Source organism: Pogona vitticeps, chromosome 2 (genome assembly GCF_051106095.1).
Source record: "Pogona vitticeps strain Pit_001003342236 chromosome 2, PviZW2.1, whole genome shotgun sequence".
NCBI lineage: Eukaryota > Metazoa > Chordata > Lepidosauria > Squamata > Agamidae > Pogona > Pogona vitticeps.
In genome coordinates, this window is record NC_135784.1 from 27585622 (window position 1) to 27605590 (window position 19969).

At 42.7% G+C, this 19969-nt stretch overlaps 2 protein-coding genes across 2 annotated transcripts; one reads left to right on the forward strand and one right to left on the reverse strand.

Annotated features, from left to right (window-relative positions):
- Positions 1 to 104: 104 nt before the first annotated feature.
- LOC110091247 (zinc finger protein RFP) lies at positions 105 to 10366 on the reverse strand. The gene is made up of 8 exons (XM_072989073.2): positions 8825 to 10366; positions 7377 to 7472; positions 6041 to 6271; positions 5850 to 5872; positions 4802 to 4911; positions 3886 to 3939; positions 3327 to 3353; positions 105 to 2127 (listed from the first exon to the last, which is right to left on the reverse strand). The coding sequence occupies exons 1-8, from the start codon at positions 9227 to 9229 to the stop codon at positions 1571 to 1573; spliced, it is 1503 nt and encodes a 500-aa protein (XP_072845174.2). The 5' UTR covers positions 9230 to 10366; the 3' UTR covers positions 105 to 1570.
- A 77-nt stretch (positions 10367 to 10443) lies between these two features.
- LOC110091253 (uncharacterized) lies at positions 10444 to 19337 on the forward strand. Its single transcript, XM_020815306.3, has 4 exons — positions 10444 to 11701; positions 12540 to 12700; positions 14576 to 14742; positions 15891 to 19337. The coding sequence occupies exons 1-4, from the start codon at positions 11523 to 11525 to the stop codon at positions 17169 to 17171; spliced, it is 1788 nt and encodes a 595-aa protein (XP_020670965.3). The 5' UTR covers positions 10444 to 11522; the 3' UTR covers positions 17172 to 19337.
- Positions 19338 to 19969: the final 632 nt, after the last annotated feature.

Genomic DNA, 19969 nt, shown 5'->3' on the forward strand with positions numbered 1-19969 from the left:
AACTTTAGTGTATGATGGGGGTGGCGTGGGGTGGCAGAGATTTCCTGAGATCCTGGAATGCTTCAACAGGGATAGGTGAGCTCCGATGAAAAATACCCCCCATGTTTTGCACCAGTTTATTTATTTATTATTAAAGAATAATCATTAAAAAACCTAACATAAAATGTATATACATACACAATACAACTAGAATTCCCTATCTTCACCTTCAGGACTAGGTTAACCAAAAATATTTTATTATTTTTCACCCCACTCCAAAATACATAGTTTTGCACCAGTTTAAAGACTTGCAAGTTTTATTTAACACAAGGTTTTGTGGAATTCAGTTTTATCTGATGAAATGGGCTGTAGACCACAAACTCTTAATGGCAAACAAATATTTTCAGTCTATTAAGGTCAAGCAAGAATTTGGTCTTCATTGGTATTCTTTAAATTAATTTATATTTTCTAAGCAGTGTCAGGGACCTGGCATGTTCAAGTACATATACATTGAGCATGGTCATTCATAGAATGGCTTCTATGGTTGAAAAAAAAAAGAATGGATTACTTCCACTTTAAAATGGTCTCTGGCTCCCTCTATTGGCCAGTTCTGGTAACTTCATTTTTCAGTATCTATGTATACAGTATTTCTAGCATTTTTCTTTTAATATCTTTAATATCTTCAGACTGTGAATAGGTGAATCAGTGGAAACTGATCCTGCCCATACAGGGGTCCTACCCTGTAAGTTTTAAGATACCACCATTAAAAAAGAACTTTACTCTGTGTAGTCTATTGACTATGCCATGCAGTTTTCTTTAAACGTATTTTTATTTTATTGTAGGTGTTTTTCTTTTTACCACCTGCCCAATTTGAAATTAACATTTCAAAGGACTAAAAAACTTGCATGCTGTTTATGACCCTTGAGTTTGCCTGGGCAAGATGTTCCTTTAATGCAGATTTTGGAGTCTTTGAGAACATATTTAAAGGAGGCTTAAAAATAGAATGCCCTTATTGTTGGGAAAGGAAATGGTGAAATGGACTAAATACCAAATGTACAACCCCACCCCACCTCCATTAGAGCAATGATAATCACTTTTCCCTGAAAAGTTGTTGATTCCCAGGGAAAACTGCATTTTTAAATATCCGTGATCAATCTGATTGGGAATGATTAAAAGGAAAAGCAGGATCAAGAACTGAGCTCCCTGGGATATTAATGCTCTGATCCCAGATCAGAAGATAAACAGAAAAAAAGGCATGATAGCAAAAAAGATTTTCCAAATAGATTATATTCCCATTATTCTGTTAACTTTTGCTCTGAGAGGGAGCCTTTAAACACTCTGAACTCTAGCCTATCATTGTACTTTTTCACAGACACAGAAATATTACTTCAAGGTACAGTAACCAAAGGGTCCCTTTAGGCTGTCTTTGCTTTATATATATGGAAACTGTAAGTTTTCATAGAAAAGGATCAGAGTTGAAAAGTCCTGTATGCCAATCATAATTTTTTTTCACTAGGTTCTCATTTGGTCCCATAGAAAATCTTGAGGATTACCTCCTTTTATGGGTGGAGAAGAGGGTTCTCCTCACGAGTCAGCATTTCAGATTGTACTCCCACCCCCTTGTGTAGAAAAAGGGTCGGATTATTTCCCCAGAGAAAGACCCTAAATTAAAACTGCTGATGCTTTCGTCCGTGTCTGCATCAAGAAACTCCACTAGGCCCTCTTCATAGCTTAGCTTTACACGGATCTTCTGAAGCACCTTTTCCAAAGTCAAAGTGGAGGGCTCGGCCCTAAAGACTGAGATTTGGCAAGGTGAGGGTAAGTCCTCACATGCCTTCCCTATAGCCCAGATTCCCTCGTTTGGGTTTAGACGGAAATACTCCTTCCTTTTGACAGAATGCTTCGCAACCCCAACGGCCCAGGCTGGTTCTCCGCTTAGGTCTCCCTCCATTCCTCCGCCGAGAATCTCCACTTCCCAGCAATGTTTTCCTGAGGTAAATATCTCACGGCCCAGCACACAAGGCTGCTTCTTAAATCTCTCTGGGTTGTAAGGAAGGTCCTGAGCTACGCGGTCCCATCTCAAGTTTTTCAGACCTTCTGAGATGAAGAGCCGAGGATGGGCTGTGTCCCGATCCAGCGTCACACTCACTGCAGGACAGAGAGAGGGGAAAAAAACGATGAGAGAAAAAAAACGAAGGACAGGAAGAATCAAACACTAGGAAAGGAAGAGTTAACTCTCAGGTTCTCCTTTCTCTGGGCTCTGCTCAAGAAGCCCAGAAAAAACACAAAAGGGCCCAAACCAGATAAGAACGTGTATAAATGTGCTTGTGGTTTGGTTAAAAAATGGTGAGAGAAATTTCACTTTTTATTCTAAACTAGTGGGTTCCCAGCCTTGGGTAACCCAGGTGTTTGTGGACTGCAATTCCCAGAAGCCTTCCCCACCAGCTGTGCTAGCTGAGGTTTCCGAGAGTTGCAGTTCAAGAAGAACCTGGGTTACCCAAGGTTGTACCTTTCTCCTGCCTTACTCCGCTGTGTTCTCCTCTGTTAGAATTCCAGTTAGCAGCCAGACACTCATAAGGAAAGGGGTGAATGGCTGTGGGTGGGTGGGTGGGGGCTCAAAGCAGCAAAGGACGTAGAATTTAAGACAGGAGAAAGAGTGGGGCTTTGTGCCACTTCCCCACTCCCTTTACATCAGTGGTCCTCAGCCTTGGGCCTCCAGATGTTCCTGGACTTCAACTCCCAGAAATCCTGGCCAGAAGAGGTGGTGGTAAAGGCTTCTGGGAGTTGTAGTCCAAGAACATCTGGAGGCCCAATGTTGGGGACCACTGCTTTACATCACAAGATAACCTTCTGACTCCTTTGTTGGCATCTGAAACCCTTCTCCTGCCATCTCACTCCAAATCCAACTTTCAAGCAAAAGGGTAGAGACGACACTGGCTGAAGAAGGCAGCGGAGACCACCACTGCCTTCCTTTTGAATGCCCACATTTCCAGTAATGGGCCTTAACCCTAACAGTTGTACGTAAGGTGGGACAACACCCACAGGGCACCCCCATAACTGAGATGCACCTTACTGCTTGCACCTTGTGGGAAAGAATAAAAAAGAAATCAGCTGCTAAAAACTGAGTTCCTTTTAATATTTTCATCACAGTGCTGCATTTGATTTTGTACTGTCACTGGCTACCCTAAGCTCTAATTGTAGCGGAAAGGAGGGATGTGAACGTAACCAACAACAACAAAAACCTGAATTCCCATCAGAAAGCTGAGACCTTTGATTTCCCTAATATTCCTCCATGTAATAAATGAAGGTTAACTGCTGTTCAAAATTGATGTGGTTTAAGCATTTACCTTGGTTCAGAGCTTTCTTCTCAGAATCTGTAACAGGAAGGAAAGAGGTGACAAATTTAAAGAGAGACTATAGCTAAAACCAGACATAAATGGACAATCCTATCATACAAAGTGTGTCAGTAAGATGAGCGCTTAAGAGAACATTGAATGGATGTATTATTTGGTAGTGAGGACTTTGAGTAATGGAAGAGACTTCTGCCCGACCCACCAGATCTTCACAGGCCAGTCTCTTCCATGTAGTTACTCCGGGAGAGGGTCAATGGAGTGGGATCATAATTCAAGCACCATTTCCTGGCAAAAAAATTAATTTTGTAAATTAATTAAGTAAAATTAATTTACTTAATTTTCTTCTTCCCATCTTGAACTATTGTTTTCATTGTATATTACTGTAAAACTGTGACTATATATTAACTGGTTTTTATCTTGCCTGTTGTGAGCTGCCCAGAGTAGACAATGTCTAGATGGGCAGCATATAAGTGAAATAAATAAATGAATAAATAAAAAACAAATAAACAAAAAACAAAAACACCCCGTTTCTCTTCCAGTCCTAGAAAACTACCTGTGTTGAACGTTTGCTCCCAACTGGCTGTGTTCAGAGCTTGCTCCAGGGACTCTGTCGTATAAAGGAAAAGACAGAAAAGATTACTCAGAAAGACCACCATAATAACAAATAAGATCATTCCATGAATAATAAACTCCACATTCTTTTTGGATCCCATCAGGAGTGTCTCTTTAAGTGTGGCATCTTTGATAACATACTGAAGAGAGTTGGGGCTCAAATCCTGATCATGGAGATAGGTATATAATTTTCTTAAGCTTTTCATTAGAGATGCACATTCAGGCAAAGGACCATAAATAAATAAATTATTATTATTATTATTATTATTATTATTATTATTATTATTATTATTATTATTATTATTATTATTATTATTATTATTATTATTATTATTAATAATAATAATAATAATAATAATAATAATAATAATAATAATAATAATAATAATAATAATAATAATAATAATAATAATAATAATAATAATAATAATAATAATAATAATTTATTGTTATTGTTGTTGTTGTTGTTGTTGTTGTTACAGGCTAACTTTCAGAAAAGCAAAGAAACCAGCACTGGCTGTTTATAACACCATCTTTGGACTGCTCCTTTCTTGCTATCTGTGCATGTTCTGGACACTTGCCCATTTGCCTTGTGACAAAAGCCAGTTCCTTTTCAAAAGAAAGGAACTCGGGTGATCTTATTAGCAACTAGCCTTGAACAAGAGCAGTGGTTCTCAACCTTGGGTCCCCAGATGTTTTTGCATTAAAATTCCTAGATGCCCTCACCACTCACTGTGCTGGCCAGGATTTTGAGGAGTTGTAGTCCAAGAACATCTGGGGATCCAAGCGAGGGAACCATGGAATTAGAGCGCCACCACTGAGCAGTCTCCATTCTGCTTCCCCTTCTTTCAGCTTACTTTGACAGTCCTCCATAACCCTGGTGAAACTGGAATTTTTCTCTAAGTAAGCTCTGAACTTGTCTTCCAAACTGGGGTCCACCACATGCTCCATGGGATTTTTCTCATACCTGCAAGGGAATAAGGTCAAGTTTAATAAACAGTAACAGAACAACATTTTTCAGGAAGCTTCGTAGCTAGGCATGGGACTTTTAGGATTTTTGGTCTAGAGCCCCAGACATCTGCATGAAGTCTCGCAACTAGACTTCTTGGGGACTGTGGGAACTGTAAGGCATTAAAGGACTAGGAGTTATTGGAGATACACCCCTGTACAGAGCATACTGGGTGGGGAGACTACCGGCCCCTAATGCCTTGCAAGTTCAGAGGAGGGCAACCAGGATCATCAGGGAGCTGGAAACCAAGCCCTATGAGGAAAGACTGGGTATGTTTAGCCTTGAGGAAAGATTACTTGAAAGGCTGTCATACAGAGGAGGGTGTAGGATCTGTTTTCAATCATTCCTAAGTGCAGGACACATAATAATGGGATCATGTTACAGGAAGCAAAGTTTCAGCTGAATATCAGAAAAAAATTCCTAACTGTTACAGCAGTACAATAACAGAAGCAATTATTTTGACAAGTGGCAAGTGCTCCAAAGTTGGAAACATTCAAGAGAAAATCAGGCGACCCTCTGCTAGAGATATTTTAATTGCTACTCCTGTATCGAGCGGGGAATTGGACTTTATGGCCTTCTAGGGCCCTCCCAGCTCCATCTTTCTCTGATTCTATCTAGAGTGGCATGGGTAGCCAGATGGGCGGTATAAAAATGAATGGATAAATAAAATAATAAATAAATCTCTCCATGATTCTATGGATTCTATCCCATGCAGAAGCTGGAAGGGTAAAAGAATTTGAAGGCCTGGTTTCAACTGGAGTATACAGTGAATAACCCAACGGATGTGAACCTCCCGTCAAGAAAGGGCACCATTTATTTTCAATTCAGTGGGATCAAAGCTTTTCCACCAAAAGAGCCAGAGAAACATCAGATGATGGAAAGAGCCATATACGTACCTGCTTAAGGTACTTCTGATATCCTGAAAGAGAGAGAGAAAGGGAGCTCAAAACCTGAATAAAAGCGGTTTGTTTTACAGTATTCTAAGGTAGTCATCCTGAATCCTTTGCCCTCTTTAGAAAACAAAGAGAGGCTTCTAGGACCACACCTTCTTAATTCCAGGGAACAGGCCCTGGGTCTTAAGTCCCACCTGGAGGTAGACGCTGGGTGGCTGCTGGCACTTCTCCTCCAGTTCTGCGATCCGCTGACTGAGTTGGGAAATCTTTTCAGAGATTTTGGAGAGGTTTTCTCGACTCCTCTGTTCCATCTCTTTCTTCAGCTCTCTCAGCTGTTTGAGCTGAAACTGCTTCTTAGCCTCAAGAAACTTCTGTAAATCCTCAAAGATAGAGGCAATCTTGTCCTTCTCCCGTTTTAAGTGATTCTGGGGGCGGGTGGACAAAACCAAACACACACACACACACACATCAAAATTAACAGAGGGGTAGCAATCCAGCATGATAAATGGGTGAGCAGCCTATGACTACAGGAGCCACATTAGGGGTACCTCTAAGGTGACATGTAGACCTATTGCCTTTTTGAAAGTGTCATTTGATTATATCACCCCAACTTGCACTGGTTACCGGTCTGCATCCACACCAGGTTCAAGGTCCAGGCGCTGACTTATAAAAACCCTAAATGGTTTCGGCCCTCACTACTTGTCCGAATATCATCTTTTAACTTCTGCTGCCCGCCTTACTTGATCTTCTCTATTTTCACGCCTATGAGCGTTGACATCAAGAGAAAGCCAGAAGACTTTAACAAGAAATAGCTTTCTTGGCATTGGCCCCAAATGCCTTGCCGCAGGAAATAGGCCCTTTGGGCCTTTGAAAAGCTCCTAAAAAGGGAACTTTTTAGAGAAGCCTTAGTTAAGGGAGTGTTTTTTAAAAATTAAATTAAAACACAAGAAATTATACATTAAAAAACAATTAAGACTATAATACTAACTGAAAAACATTGAATGATTAAAAACATTTAAAGCAGAGACATAAGCTAGCAAGCAAGCAAGTTTATACTTAAGTAATACAGTGGGACAGCTTGCTTGTGTCTATACTCAGTTACTATCCTGTTATGCTGTTGTAGTGAGATGCACTCTGTGCGTGCTCTGCAGCTATGTTATCCTCTGTGCTAGAATGGCAATATTAGGTACAGCTAGCTTTGTTGTTTTCTTGTGAGCATTTCTTCTCCTCCCCCTCATCTCCCTTGTTTGATTTATGCCTTTCTGACTTTTTTTTTGGCTTGTGGGAACTTTAATCTGTTTTTGGCCACCCCACAGGCAGTGGATAATTGAAACCGTGGGTACTGATCTGGCGGATAAAGCAGTCCTACAGTATATATGAATGTCAGACATGAAAGGATGAACTTGCGTGATTGAACCAGGTTCCAGAACAACACAAATGCATCTCAAAACCGAAGAAAGAATTTGCTTCAATACGGCAGGGCACAGAGAAGCCACAGGGTTGACAGCACCATTCGGAACAAATACCTACCAGATGCTCCTCCATTTCCTGCTGTTTTGTCAATTTCTGGTGCTCACGCTTCTCCTTCTCCTTCTTCAGAAATTTCAAATGGCTTCTGATTTTTTCCTGTGGAAACAGAAATTGATTTTTCCCCCCTGTCTTGGGATTTCTGTCCTTCCGAAGCCTGTCAATGGTTTGCTAAAGTAATCCTTGTCTGATCTAACCACGAAGGGCTGGTGACATATTTTTAGGCCTTCCTCTTTTATTCTGAAGCCTGCCTCTATGTTTCTTCTCCATTTTCGCTGCTAAAGCTTCTGCCTGTTTGGGAATAAATACCGAGAAGCTGAAATACAATGTGGAACTTTTCCGAGAGGAGCCCGTCTCTCAGGTGGCTACGGGTGTAAAGAGCAGGAGGACAGGAGGAGAACATTGTTTTCTATCACCAGGAGGACATTAGCAGCTTCTGGTATTGAAATGTTGAAAAGTAATTATTTTACTTTTGAGAATAAGAAAAGTAAAATGTAGCTACATTTGTAACTGTGGGGAAAGGTCCACAATAATGTCTCCACTTTAACTTTACTTTTGTTTTTACTTTTTTTAAAAAAATTACAACATACACATAAAATACATAAACCAAAATACAAATCAACTGTGTCCCCCACCACCCTAACACTTTAACCTTACTTTTAACACATTCTATGTCCCGCTCGCTATTGAAATCTCTCCTTCATTTAATTTACATTCCGGAACCAATGTGGTGTAAATAAAAGACCCTAGGAGACCTGGGTTCAAATCCCAACTCAGTTGCAGAAGCTCACTGAGGGAAATGGCCCTGCTAATAACCACTTCTTGAAGGCCATTTGAAGGCACAGGATAATACCAAGCATCTCAACTTCCTGGTTGTTTCTGGGCCTTTTTTTTTCCTTGCCCTTTTGCAAATTTAGCGAGAGCATGAAACTCTTTTAATCCTCTGGAGTGAGAGGAAGGCACAGCCTTAAGTGAAGTGGTGCTTAATCCACAAAAGCTCGTTTATGGTCTGATTATTTTTTTAGTAGTCCATAAAGGGATCTATCGCCTATTTTTAAGTTTGGACTTTATTTGGAATTCAGATGATTCAACAAAATGGAGAGTGAGAGAGACACAGCTAGAGGGCTGAAGAAACTGCCTGTCCAAAAACAGGCCACCATTTTTAGCTTGATACTTTTTTATTTAGCCGCCCAGAGTAGTCAATTGACTAGATGGGTGGGGTATAAATTCAATAAATAAATAAATAATTTAAAAAAAATATCTCCACACACGTGCGCCGCCATAGGTCCCTTTGAAGGAGAAAGGTGGGATAAAAAAACCTTTTTAAAGAAATAAATGACATTAAAAAGTATCGAAACCACGAAAAACAGAAGCTCAAACGTGCCACAGAACTCTTCCCCAAAGAATGCAAAATACTTCTTGCGTCCACCCTGGCGATCTCCCCATCCTACCTTATACTCCTGAGCAACCTCTTCGATGGGGAAGACGGTGTGCTCCCGGTGCTCCTTGGACCGGTCGCACACCACGCAGATGGGGTTCTCGTCGTCCTTGCAGAACAATTTCTGGGGCTCCCGGTGCCTGGCGCACACCCGCCACTCGCCTTCCCCCGGCTCGCCCTCCTGGAAGCGCTTGGCGATCGCCACGATATTGGCCAAGGTCCGGTTGGGCCTCAAGCTCCCGGCCCCGACGGTCTCTCTGCACTGGGGGCACTTCGCCTCGCCGCCGCCGCCGGCTTCCTCCCCGCAGCACTGGGTGATGCAGGCGTGACAGAAATTGTGCCCGCAATCGGTGGTCACCGGGTCTGCCAAGTACTCCAGGCAGATGGGACATGTAGTTTCATCATGGAGCGAAGCCATCTCTCTTTTTTTTCTTTCTCTCTTTCTTTTTCTTTCTCTCTCTTTTTCTTTCTCTCTCTCTTTTTCTTTTCTTTCTTTCTCTCTCTCTCTCTCTCTTTCTGGATAGCCGGAGAATAACGACCGGACGGTGTCGTTGCTCTCTTTCGACACAGCCTGGGCGTTCCCTTTTTTTAAGGAACTTCCTCGAAAGCAGGCGTGTCTTTACGCGGGTGAAACAAAAGATCGGCGTAAACAGCTGGCATCTGCCCCAAGAGGCCCTCCGATAAACAACAATACCTTTTTCTCCTTTTCAAATGAGGCAGAAAGGAACGAGCGAGATTCAGGGAAGAGGCAGATCATGGCATTCTTATCAGCTGAGAGAAAACTTTTCTTTCTGTTTTTTAAATAGGAGGGCTAAATGCTGTTTGTTATGCCGTCAAGTCGTGCGGCAAACCTATGAATTAGTGTGATCCGCCAAAAAAAGTGTGATCTTTTAACAGCCCTGCCACGGGCTTCCTTTATAAATCAATCCGACGGACATTCCAACTTCCGCTTTTCCTGCTGTTTCTCCCCTCTCCCAGCAGTCTTGTCTTTTCCAGTGAGTCACACTTTTTTTCACAGGGTGAATCAAGTACGACAAGCCTCAGTTTAGTCATTTCTGCTTCTGGAGAGAGAGCAGGGCTGATCTGATCTGGAACTCGACTGGTTTGTCTTTGGAGAACTGGATATATACAGGATAGTGTTAAATTTTTTTTTATTTTATTTTATTTTATTTTATTTTATTTATTTATTTATTTATTTATTTATTTATTTATTTGATTTTTACCCCGCACCTCTAGACAACGTCTACTTGGGGCAGCTTACATAGATTAAAACACATTGAGATAACATAGATAAAAATACAATTATTTTTAATTCTAAAAAACACATTTCCAAGATGGCAAGACTCAAAAAGAGGGGGGGGGGGAAGAAAAAAGAAAAACAATCTTAATTGACTGGAGGGAGGGCCTGTTAATGTTATCAGCACTTCGAATGCCCTGTACTAATAATGCCCACTGCCATCTTGGAAGCAGTTGGTTGGCTTGTAACACAGGGAGCATCTTGACTTTGACAGCCGAGGGGATAAGGCTGGTGGAATACACCACGTGAATGGAAGAGGTCCTGATTCCTAGGTTGTACACTATATGGTTTGCAAACTTGAGTAACGCCGGTGTTCTTGGACTGCACCTCCCAGAAACCCCAACCAATACAACTGGTGGGGATTGCTGTCCAAGAAAACCGGTTACCCAAGTTTGGAAACCACTGCTAGGGGGAGACAGCTCAAGTACTGTATATGATTTCCACAAGTTGTGTCTCACAAAGGATGGAACTGGGCTTTTGTCCATGAATGTTTTTGTGCTCATTTAAGACCAGAATCTTATGCCAAGAAGACTGGATACAGAACAACCTCGGTGCAAATGTTATCACTGTCATGGGACTTGTGCAAGGATGTATCCAGGACCTGCTTGTGCAAGGGCAAACTGGCTGGTAGGAATTAGACTCTCTGCTTGTGCAAGAACGCTGCTTATGCAAGTGGGAGAACCAAATTTACCACCCTGGCATGGCTTTGTGCTCCACTGGTGATGAACCGGATGCTACCCTTAATCTTTGTGTGTGTGTGTGTGTGTGTGTGTGTGTGTGTGTGTGTGTGTGTGCGTGCGTGCGCGTACTGTCAAGTCAGAACTGATTTACAACGACCCTAATAGAGCTTTCAAGGTGAAATACTTAAGGAGTGTTTTACCCGTTACATTCCCCCTGTGTATTCATTTCAATACACAGAAATGAATAACAAGTCAATAAAGAAAAACGAAACACCCTTTGTTTCCTGTTTTCTGCATCTACCAAAGTCCAGTGGTTATCCACCTTGGATCCCCAGATGTTCTTGGACTGCAATTCCCAGAAATCCTGGCCTAGGACAACGAGTGGCGAAGGCTTCTGGGATATTTAGTTCAAGAACACCTGGGGACCCAAGGTTCAAAATCACTTCTCTTGACTGAGAATATTTTCCCCCCTGAAAATATTAGATGCAGGGAGCATAGAGATTATGCTTTTACATATCACGTGATGGAACTGCATCTGTGCTGCTCGTATCTGAGGAGAAAAGTTAATAAAAAATAAAATAAAATGCTATCTACCTACCTATTATACCTCTGAGTCGGTATTAGTTACCCCAAAACACACCTGAAAGACTTTGGCTTCCTGCATCCTCTTATCACCTGGTTCTCTCCATCCATTTGCTGCTCAACATATAACCATTTCACTTTGCTTGGCAAAAATGTTTTTTCGTTCAGGAGGCTACTCTCCCAGAAGCCGTTCCAGTCGCAAAGTTTTATATAAAGACATCTCCTTGAGGGAGGACATTTTGCTTAACTCGCTTCTGCAGAGGTGGAGGTGGAGGGTTGGAAGGGCTGTTGAGGCTGAACCTAGAAGGAGTCTCATTTTCTCAGCAAACAGGTAGGTAGCTGCCTTGTCTTGTGCCAGGTGAGTTTTGGGAAGTTTGCCTTTCTTTCCGACATGCTTCCCTTCCTGGGGAAGGGTGGCCATGTGAAAGCAAGACTGGACTTCTGTACATTTAGGAGCTGCATGTAAAAGGGAGTTTCAGCAGGTGAACCTTCAAAGACAAGCAAGACCCGCTGATATTCCCACTGTGTATTTTTCCTTCATGTAGACGTTCCCTGCTATGGTGGGAATGGAAAAAGCTCAAAAGAAATCTGAAGCCAGTGAGCCTCAGTTCCCATGACCAGGTTTCAGCTGCATTGGCCAAGCTCTTAAATTCAGTCTATAGCTATCAAATGGAGCTATTGTTTACTTTGTTTTCACTACCTTAGATTAACTGCTACAGTATACTATCCTGAATGCGCGTCTGAATTCCTACGCTTAAATCTTGGATAATAGTAAAAATCATGTGTCATCAAGGCAATTCTGACTTACGGTGACCCTTTCCAGGGTTTTTTTTTTAAGGCAGTGACTACTCAGGAGTAATTTCCCCTTCCCTTCTTCTGGGGGGCACCTGGGGACTGTACAGCTTGCCCAAGGCCAACCAGGTTGGCTTTACTTGCAGGAGGTACAGAGGGGAATCAAACTTCCAACCATACCTAAACCTGCAAGCACAAAATACTGGGATCTCCAGGTTGGGCCAGGAAGGAATTCTGCTTAAACTCAGGAGAGATTCTGCTCTCCTGAGTTTTTGATAGTACTGGCCTGGATAGGCCATCAGCCTCAGTCAGTAGAAGGCTGCTCTTTGTTGTATGTCCTGCATTTCTCATCATTTCATTGTTGGTTGTTGCCTTAGGGTCTCCATGCCTAAGAGAAAGAGTGTCCACTCACTGGAGAGGCTGTGCCTGGATAATGTGGTGAGGAATATAGAGCGTGTCTGGGTCAAGGATTACACTTCGGACAACTACCTGCATCTGTATCCTTGCCGCTACACTGTGGGACCTTTCAGTGTTTTGGGTGAGAGGCGCATGGGTACTAGGGGTGGTCTTGTTCGCTTCTTCCTTCTGCCTTGAACAGTTTGGGGGGAAAATACTGTACCCTAGTCCCTACCACAAATTTGAATTTTATGCATCTGTTTCGGAAAGCTTCATGGGAGGGAAGGCTCTTTCTTGAAATAGTTTATTCTGTACAGTTACCTGGGCAGGTATGTAGAACTGTTTGCCACCAAACCTTTAGGCCAATGCTTCCCAACCTTGGGTCCCTAGATGTTCTTAGGCTGAAACTCCCAGATATCTTGGCCAGCACAGCTAGCGATGAAGGCATCTGGGCATTTTAATCCAAGAACATCGGGGGGACCCACAGTAGGGAACCATTGCTCCAGGCCCTCACCGTTTTACAATATCTCTTTTTTTTAAAGCCAAAAAAGCAGGGTGGGGTGGGGCAAGAACTGAATACTTGCGACTCCTGATTAAAAACCCATTGTACTAGCAGGATCCTTTGAAGGTTCATTGCCACACATGGTCTTTCCTCTTGGGAGTTGTCAGGACACTCCGCCTCTTCTTTCCCACATTACAGAAAGCAGTTGGGGTGAAGGGAGAGGAAGAAAGGGGGTAATTCTGGGACTGTGCAGCTTGCCCAAGGCCACACAGGCTGGCTCTATTCACAGGAGGTATAGTGATAGAGTAATTAATTAATTAATTAATTAATTAATTAATTAATTAATTAATTAATTTACTGCTTATCTAGTCAGGCTACTCTGGGCAGTTCACAGCATCATCATCATCATCATCATCATCACATCAGTACAAGTATAAAATAAGTACCATAGTTAAAACAATACAAGTAATAGAGATTTCTTGCCTTCATGCAACCTTAAAATCTCCACCCCTTCAAAGACGGGATGAAGTGTAGGGCTGCATAGGTGGCAGGAAGCAAAAAAAGTCCTCCTTAAGAAAGGCTCAGAATCTGCCCCTCGGTGATCCTTAGTTTGTGTGGCAGAGTGAGGCCACGAAGGGACAGGAGCAACTTTAACTGGTGAATTCAGCCCTTTGAAACTTGGAATGATTACCTGAGCATACTTTCTCCTTCGTAAAGGAATTACACCTGCATGTCTTTCTTCAAAAGTACAAATGCTTCTGTTTACTATAGAAATAAACACGAGAGAAGAAAGGGGATAGCTGTAGCTAACAAAGTCAGAGATATCAAGTGTCATGGCTGCCCCTTCAGAAAACAAAGACAAAAATCTGTTCTCCTCAGAAGACGAGACGGAGATGTGGGAAGGAAGGGAGTGACATCAGTGGCCAGAAGACTAGCAATCTAAAGTTGAAAGAAGGCCAGAAAAAAAATCCAGGAAGCCTTGGGAATTGTCCTCTTCATGCAAAAACATGCATGTCCCTGAGTGCAAGCTGAACGGTACCCAATCAATGCATCCCTCAGCCTCCTGCAGTGGATACAGTGGTCCTAAACAACCTGATGTCCTCCAGGGTCTTTAGGGTTTCAACTCTCTTCAGCCTCTTCCTGCATGGCCAAGAGGCAGGTTCATGGGGAAATGTTGCCCAGAGGGGGAGGCTGGGTTAGAGTCTCTGCATCTGTGTTTCCAAAGAGTTCCTACCTTGCCCTTGGGCCAGTCATTTTGACCCAACTTAGCCTGATGTAGTGGGTACTTATGATAATTATATGGTGAATCTGAGGGGTGGGAATCACATACCCCCTGTTGTGCTCTTTGGAGGAAAGGTGTAATGTACTAGCTAATGTCTAGTCAAAAATCTTGCTTCTCTCCATTCCCTGTCATTGCCTTCCTTCTGTGTGGGGTGAATGGATGCCTAAAGCAAACCCCCAAGACCAAGCAAAATACAGTATGTTAACACTGGACTATTTTCTCCCCTCCCCTAGCTGGCCCCCTCCTCCAGAAACTGATCCAGTTAATGGGGGAAAGAAAACTCTTGACCTCTTCCCTGCTGCATTCACTGCTTTTGCCACAACTGAAAGAGCTCAACCTGAACATGTGCCCAAACCTGGTCAGTGAGCATATCGCCCACATTATTGCAGTGCGCTGCAAGGTAAGGATCAAGAGTCATGTGAAGTGGACTTTTGATCAGAAAAGCTCACTAATCTATGAATCTTTTAAGATGCCACGTGACTCCTCATTGCTTAGACTGACAGTGTCTTTATTTACTGCTGGGTGGGGGAAAAACGTTGGCCCTCCTGCTTTGTTTGCAACTCCCCTTAACTCCATTTCACATGACTAGTAGTAGGGAGTTCTGGGAGTTATCCGTAGTTCAGAATTTGAAAGATGAAAGGTTAGAAGAGGTAGCCGTGTCAGTTTATGGGAGAGTATCAGGCAAAAACAAAAGAAAAGGGGGAAAATGTGGTGGCACTTTAAAGACTGTTATATCTGAATATGGGCTTTTATGGATCAAATCTGCTTCCTCAGACATAAGAGTGAGATTACATGGCAAATTTATAAATGTATTAAAATCTGCCATGCAATCTCATACGTCTGAGGAAGTGGATTTGATACACAAAAGCTCACATTAAAATATAACAGTTAGTCTTTAAGGTACCATAACATTTTTGTCTTATCTCTCTCTCTCTCTCTCTCTCTCTTTTAATTTTGATTTTGCCTGATATGTAAGATGAAAAATCCTCCAACTCTGCAATAACTGGCTACAGATTCTGCCCCACTATTTTGTAATTCAATGTTTTATTCAAGGTACAAAAAGCTATTGATGAATAACCATTGCCATTTAACTCTGGGTGCGATCAGACAGTGAGAAAGGGGTCCGACTATGCTGGAAAGGATCATTCCACTGGGGCCGATTTCCCTTAAAGTCACTCTTCTGCCTCTAGAAGACTTGATCCAACCCAGCTAGACACAGAACAGGATCATATTGGTCTGCAATCTCCCACGTATTGTCTGATCACTGGAAAATAGCTTGCATTGTACTGTACCACCGTCCTAAAATGCACGCTGTTTCTCCACCTGATTGCACTCGTTGTCTTTGACAGCTTCTGCAAACAAGTCAGATCCCATGCCTTTGTGCCCACAGGGCAATCGGCCCTTTAAGAAGTCAAGCGGTGGTCCCTTAATGTCCCTTTCCCTGGCTAGAGATGTAAAATGGACAGCACATCCCATCCATGCATGACTTACAGACAGACACAAAGCAAACTGGTATTTGCTCACTGATTTCTCTGTCTCCTGATGCAGAATTTGTCCTCACTGGATCTCCGTGGCTGTAACCGGATCCCTGCAAGTGCTCTGGCCGACCTGGTGAAAAGCTTGCCCCGTCTCATAAAATTAGCCCTGGCGGAGACACAGTGCGATACCCAAGTGTTGTCAAGGGTGGGCTCCTGTTGCTTCCGGCTTCGTGAGCTGGACATCAGTGCCTGTGAAAGAGTGACCCCGGATTCCCTTCTTCATCTTGCCTATGACCCCACTGCGAGGTCCTTCCGCTGCTCAGCATTACAGATCCTTGAGGTATGTGGTCTGGAGTCCCACTCTGTCAGGCCAGACGTGCTTTGTGCCCTGGTTTTTGTGCTTCTGGCACTGCCCAACCTGAAGTTCTTGATTCACGATTCTCTGGCGAAGGCAGTGTGTTTGATCTACCGCCAGCAGTTTGACGGGGCCTGGGTGGTCCCTGGATTTCCCTCCCTCAGAGAGCTGGCAAGGCGCAGGATGCCCACCTCCACAAATGAAGGGAGTTCTAGACTCACGCTGGCCCTCAGGGAAATATACGGAGTGAATGAGACCTCCTGGCCGATGGCCTGTGCTGTGTGTCCACATTTGGAAGCAGCTTCTTTTGTTATAACACGAAGCTTTGATTTGGGCCAAAGCTGCCTGTCGTGGCGCCATCTTGTCCGTCTGACTATCAACTGCAGTGAAAGGCGGGACCTGAGGGATCTTTTACCAGTGACAGCCAGTCTTGGGGCCCAGCTTCAAACCCTCTCCTTTGATGGATTCTCCTTGGAAGATGGATTATCTTTCCACACACTGCTGACTCACTGCCAAAATCTTCAGAATTTTAGGGCATTTTTGGTCTCTGCAGAGAGTGGTAGCCATGGGTGGGTGCCAAAGAATGAGGCCTCAGACTGGTGCTTCAGCCTCCCTCCCCTCAATTTCCCTCATTTGTGTGACTTTTCCCTGATGTATTCCTCTCAGCACAACAGGGCAATGGAACAAAATCTTATATCCTTGCTTAGACATTCTCCATGTCTGGAAATCTTGGATCTCCTCTGTTTACCATTCTCTGTGGATGAAGTGTTCCGGAAAGTGCTGGCACCCCCTGGAACTCCCCTGCGACAACTCAGTGAGCTCTCACTAATTCAAGATGAAGTGTCCATTCACACTGTCAACTTGCTGTTGTCATCAGAAAATAACCTGAGATACCTCAGGCTGGACACATGCTCGGGCATCTCCCAGATGGAGTACAAAGAGGTTGTACAGAGAGTCAACAGGGAGGGTCTTGATGTGCATATTGTGTGGGAATGAAAAGCCCTCTCCTCCAGCCTAGAATAGCAAGTCCACTTCTGCTGGGATCAAGACATGTTGTGTGTGTGTTTTAATAAATGTTGGTTTAGATAATATAAATAGTGTCTCTGAATTATATCAATGAAAAGTAGAAAATACTTGAGGGAATCCATACAAATGATGGCCAAGCACGTGTGTTGAACCAGAGAGAAGTAACTACATCCAGGGCCTGCTAGCTACTGTGCTCTACATGGCCTCACTCTGGGACTACAGCACAAAAAGAACCTTCTAGGTTTAGACCAGTAGTTCCCAAGCCTGGGTCCCCAGATGTTCTTGGACCGCAATTCCCAGAAATCCTGGCCAGCACACGGAGTGGTGAAGACCTCTGGGAGTTTTAGTCCAGGAACATCAGAGGACCCATGGTTATTAACAAGGTTGTGTTTAGCTTACCACCCTGTTTCAACTCATGGTCCAATCAGATGTCCTCTTGAGCCTCCAAGGGACATTAACCCCTGTTCTTCCCAGGTGTCTAGTACTTAGAATCAGAGTGCCTCTGAATGTGGTGGTATTATAAACACAAGATGGCTTGTAGCCAACTGGCAAGTTTATTCCCTATGAATTTACCTAATCCCTTTTTCAAGCCACTGAAAGCGTTGGCCGTATACAAAGTAAATGAACTAGATCCAGATTTAGCCACACAAACATTTCCTTCCTTCCTTCCTTCCTTCCTTCCTTCCTTCCTTCCTTCCTTCCTTCCTTCCTTCCTACCTACCTACCTACCTACCTACCTACCTACCTACCTACCTACCTACCTACCTACCTACCTACCTACCTACCTACCTACCTACCTACCTACCTACCTATTATATAAGCATTTCTTCAGATCCTTTTGATTAAAATGGGGACATCTTCTAACAGTACCATACTGTTGCCAGGAATAGATTCATTCTCTGCCATGATCCCCTGAAGTTTTGGGTCTGAGTCAGTAGCAGATAATACCATCATTTCATGCCACAAAGCAAGTCCTGGTGCGTTGACCTTGGCTCTATTCAGTGCTGAAGATTAGAGAGACAAGGGCCATAGAAATATCCCTGTTAGGCAGAAGAAAGGTTTGAGAGGTTGGACTTCTTCCTGTCCAAGAAGAGGATCTGAATTATCCTACAGTTCCTGTTCTCTCGGAAACTGCAGGATTGTTGTTTAAATGCAGGAATTTGATCAATACTGTTAAATTAAGATTCTGAATCTAGAATTTTTTAAAAATGCAACTTTTTAAAAAATAAGCTGATATTTTAATTTTCTTGCAGTATGAAATATAAATGGAAATGAATTAATAGAGCCATGCAGATTTCAGTTCTTGCACTACAACTGCCAGAATTCCTCAGGCAGCATGGCCACTGGGAGACATTGTCCAAAAAGGACAATCGTACACAGCTCTACACTAGACTCCCAGTGGGAGGGATGGAGTGGGACTCTGGAAACCAGGGTTCAAATCCCTACTTAGTTGTAGAAACTCACTGGGGGAGTGGAACTAGTAAAACCACTCCTTAAACTTTTTTTTCATTTGCTTTGAAAACCTTACTAAGGTCCACTATAAATTGGTTCCAACTTGATGGCACAGAACATAAACACATACTATAAGGAATAACCACAGTAATCTATTTTAATTCAGAGCTATTTCAGTATTTATCAAGATCTTCATGGATATGAAGAAACGTGGAATAGTAATTTATGACCTATTAGGGTTTTTTTTTTTAAATCTGACCTCTTCTTTTTCATGCCCTCACCCTGTTATCATGAATCAGTAGTTTTTCTGGGAGGAAGGTAATTTTTGGCTTCAAATTTTGAATCGTGCTAATCTATAAGCAAATATAAAGGACGTAGGCAAAGGGTTCTAATTTTTGTAGAGCCTTTAAAAAGCAATGCATTCTGGCCTACTACTCCCAGACTCTTATCAGCTTCTGCGAGTCCTAATCCAGTAAACACTTACTGTTTCTATACATTTTACCAGTTCTTCATGAATTAGGATTACAACTTCCAAAATTCCTCAAATATATTTGTAATCTTGGATTTCAACCCCCAGAATCTCCCAGAAGCATAGCTGTCTAGGGAATTCGGGGAGTTGCAGTCCAAAAACCACAAATCTGCATGCCCATAGCACAAGCATTTCACACAGAGGCTCCTGTCCCCTTTCCTACTCTGGTAAATCATCATCTTAGAACTGCAAGGGACTCTATGGATCATCAAATCCAACACGTCAAGGAGGCACAGTTGGGATTTGAACTCCCAACCTCCAGCTCCACAGCCATAGACCTAAACCACTGGGCCATCCAGCACTTCTAAATACCACTACCAAATACATTAGTCTGCAATTCTATAAAGTTGCTTTTTGCTAGTGTTTTTAACCACTGGTTCTTAACCTTGGGTTACTCAGGAGTTTTGGACTGCAACTCCCAGAAGCCTTCACCACCAGCTATCCTGACTGGGGTTTCTGGGAGTTGCAGTTTGAAAGCATCCGAGTAAAAAAGGTTAAGAACCACTGCTTTTAACTATTGACCTGAAATGTTCAATTTTTTAAAAAAAGTATGCATTTGTATTTAAATGCAAGTTTTATCATTTCAGCTAGTGACATGTTTTTATTGCAATTTGTTATTTATTATAATTATTATTTATATGTGATTTATAATTATGTGTGTTATGTGATTTATAATTATGCCTTGATTGGTTGTGAACCGTCCAGATATGTTGGTACTAATGAATTGTGGTGCTGGAGGAGGCTCTTGAGAATCCCCTGGATTGCAAGGAGAACAAACCTATCAGTT

Coding starts and splice junctions, on each gene's coding strand:
- LOC110091247 (XM_072989073.2), bottom strand. CDS start 9,229: ATGGCTTCGCTCCATGATGAAACTACATGTCCCATCTGCCTGGAGTAC. Junction 7,473..8,824: donor AGGTTGCTCAGGAGTATAAG/GTAGGATGGGGA, acceptor CTGTTTCCACAG/GAAAAAATCAGAAGCCATTT. Junction 6,272..7,376: donor AGGAAATGGAGGAGCATCTG/GTAGGTATTTGT, acceptor ACCCGCCCCCAG/AATCACTTAAAACGGGAGAA.
- LOC110091253 (XM_020815306.3), top strand. CDS start 11,523: ATGTTTTTTCGTTCAGGAGGCTACTCTCCCAGAAGCCGTTCCAGTCGC. Junction 11,702..12,539: donor CTCATTTTCTCAGCAAACAG/GTAGGTAGCTGC, acceptor TTGTTGCCTTAG/GGTCTCCATGCCTAAGAGAA. Junction 14,743..15,890: donor TTATTGCAGTGCGCTGCAAG/GTAAGGATCAAG, acceptor CTCCTGATGCAG/AATTTGTCCTCACTGGATCT.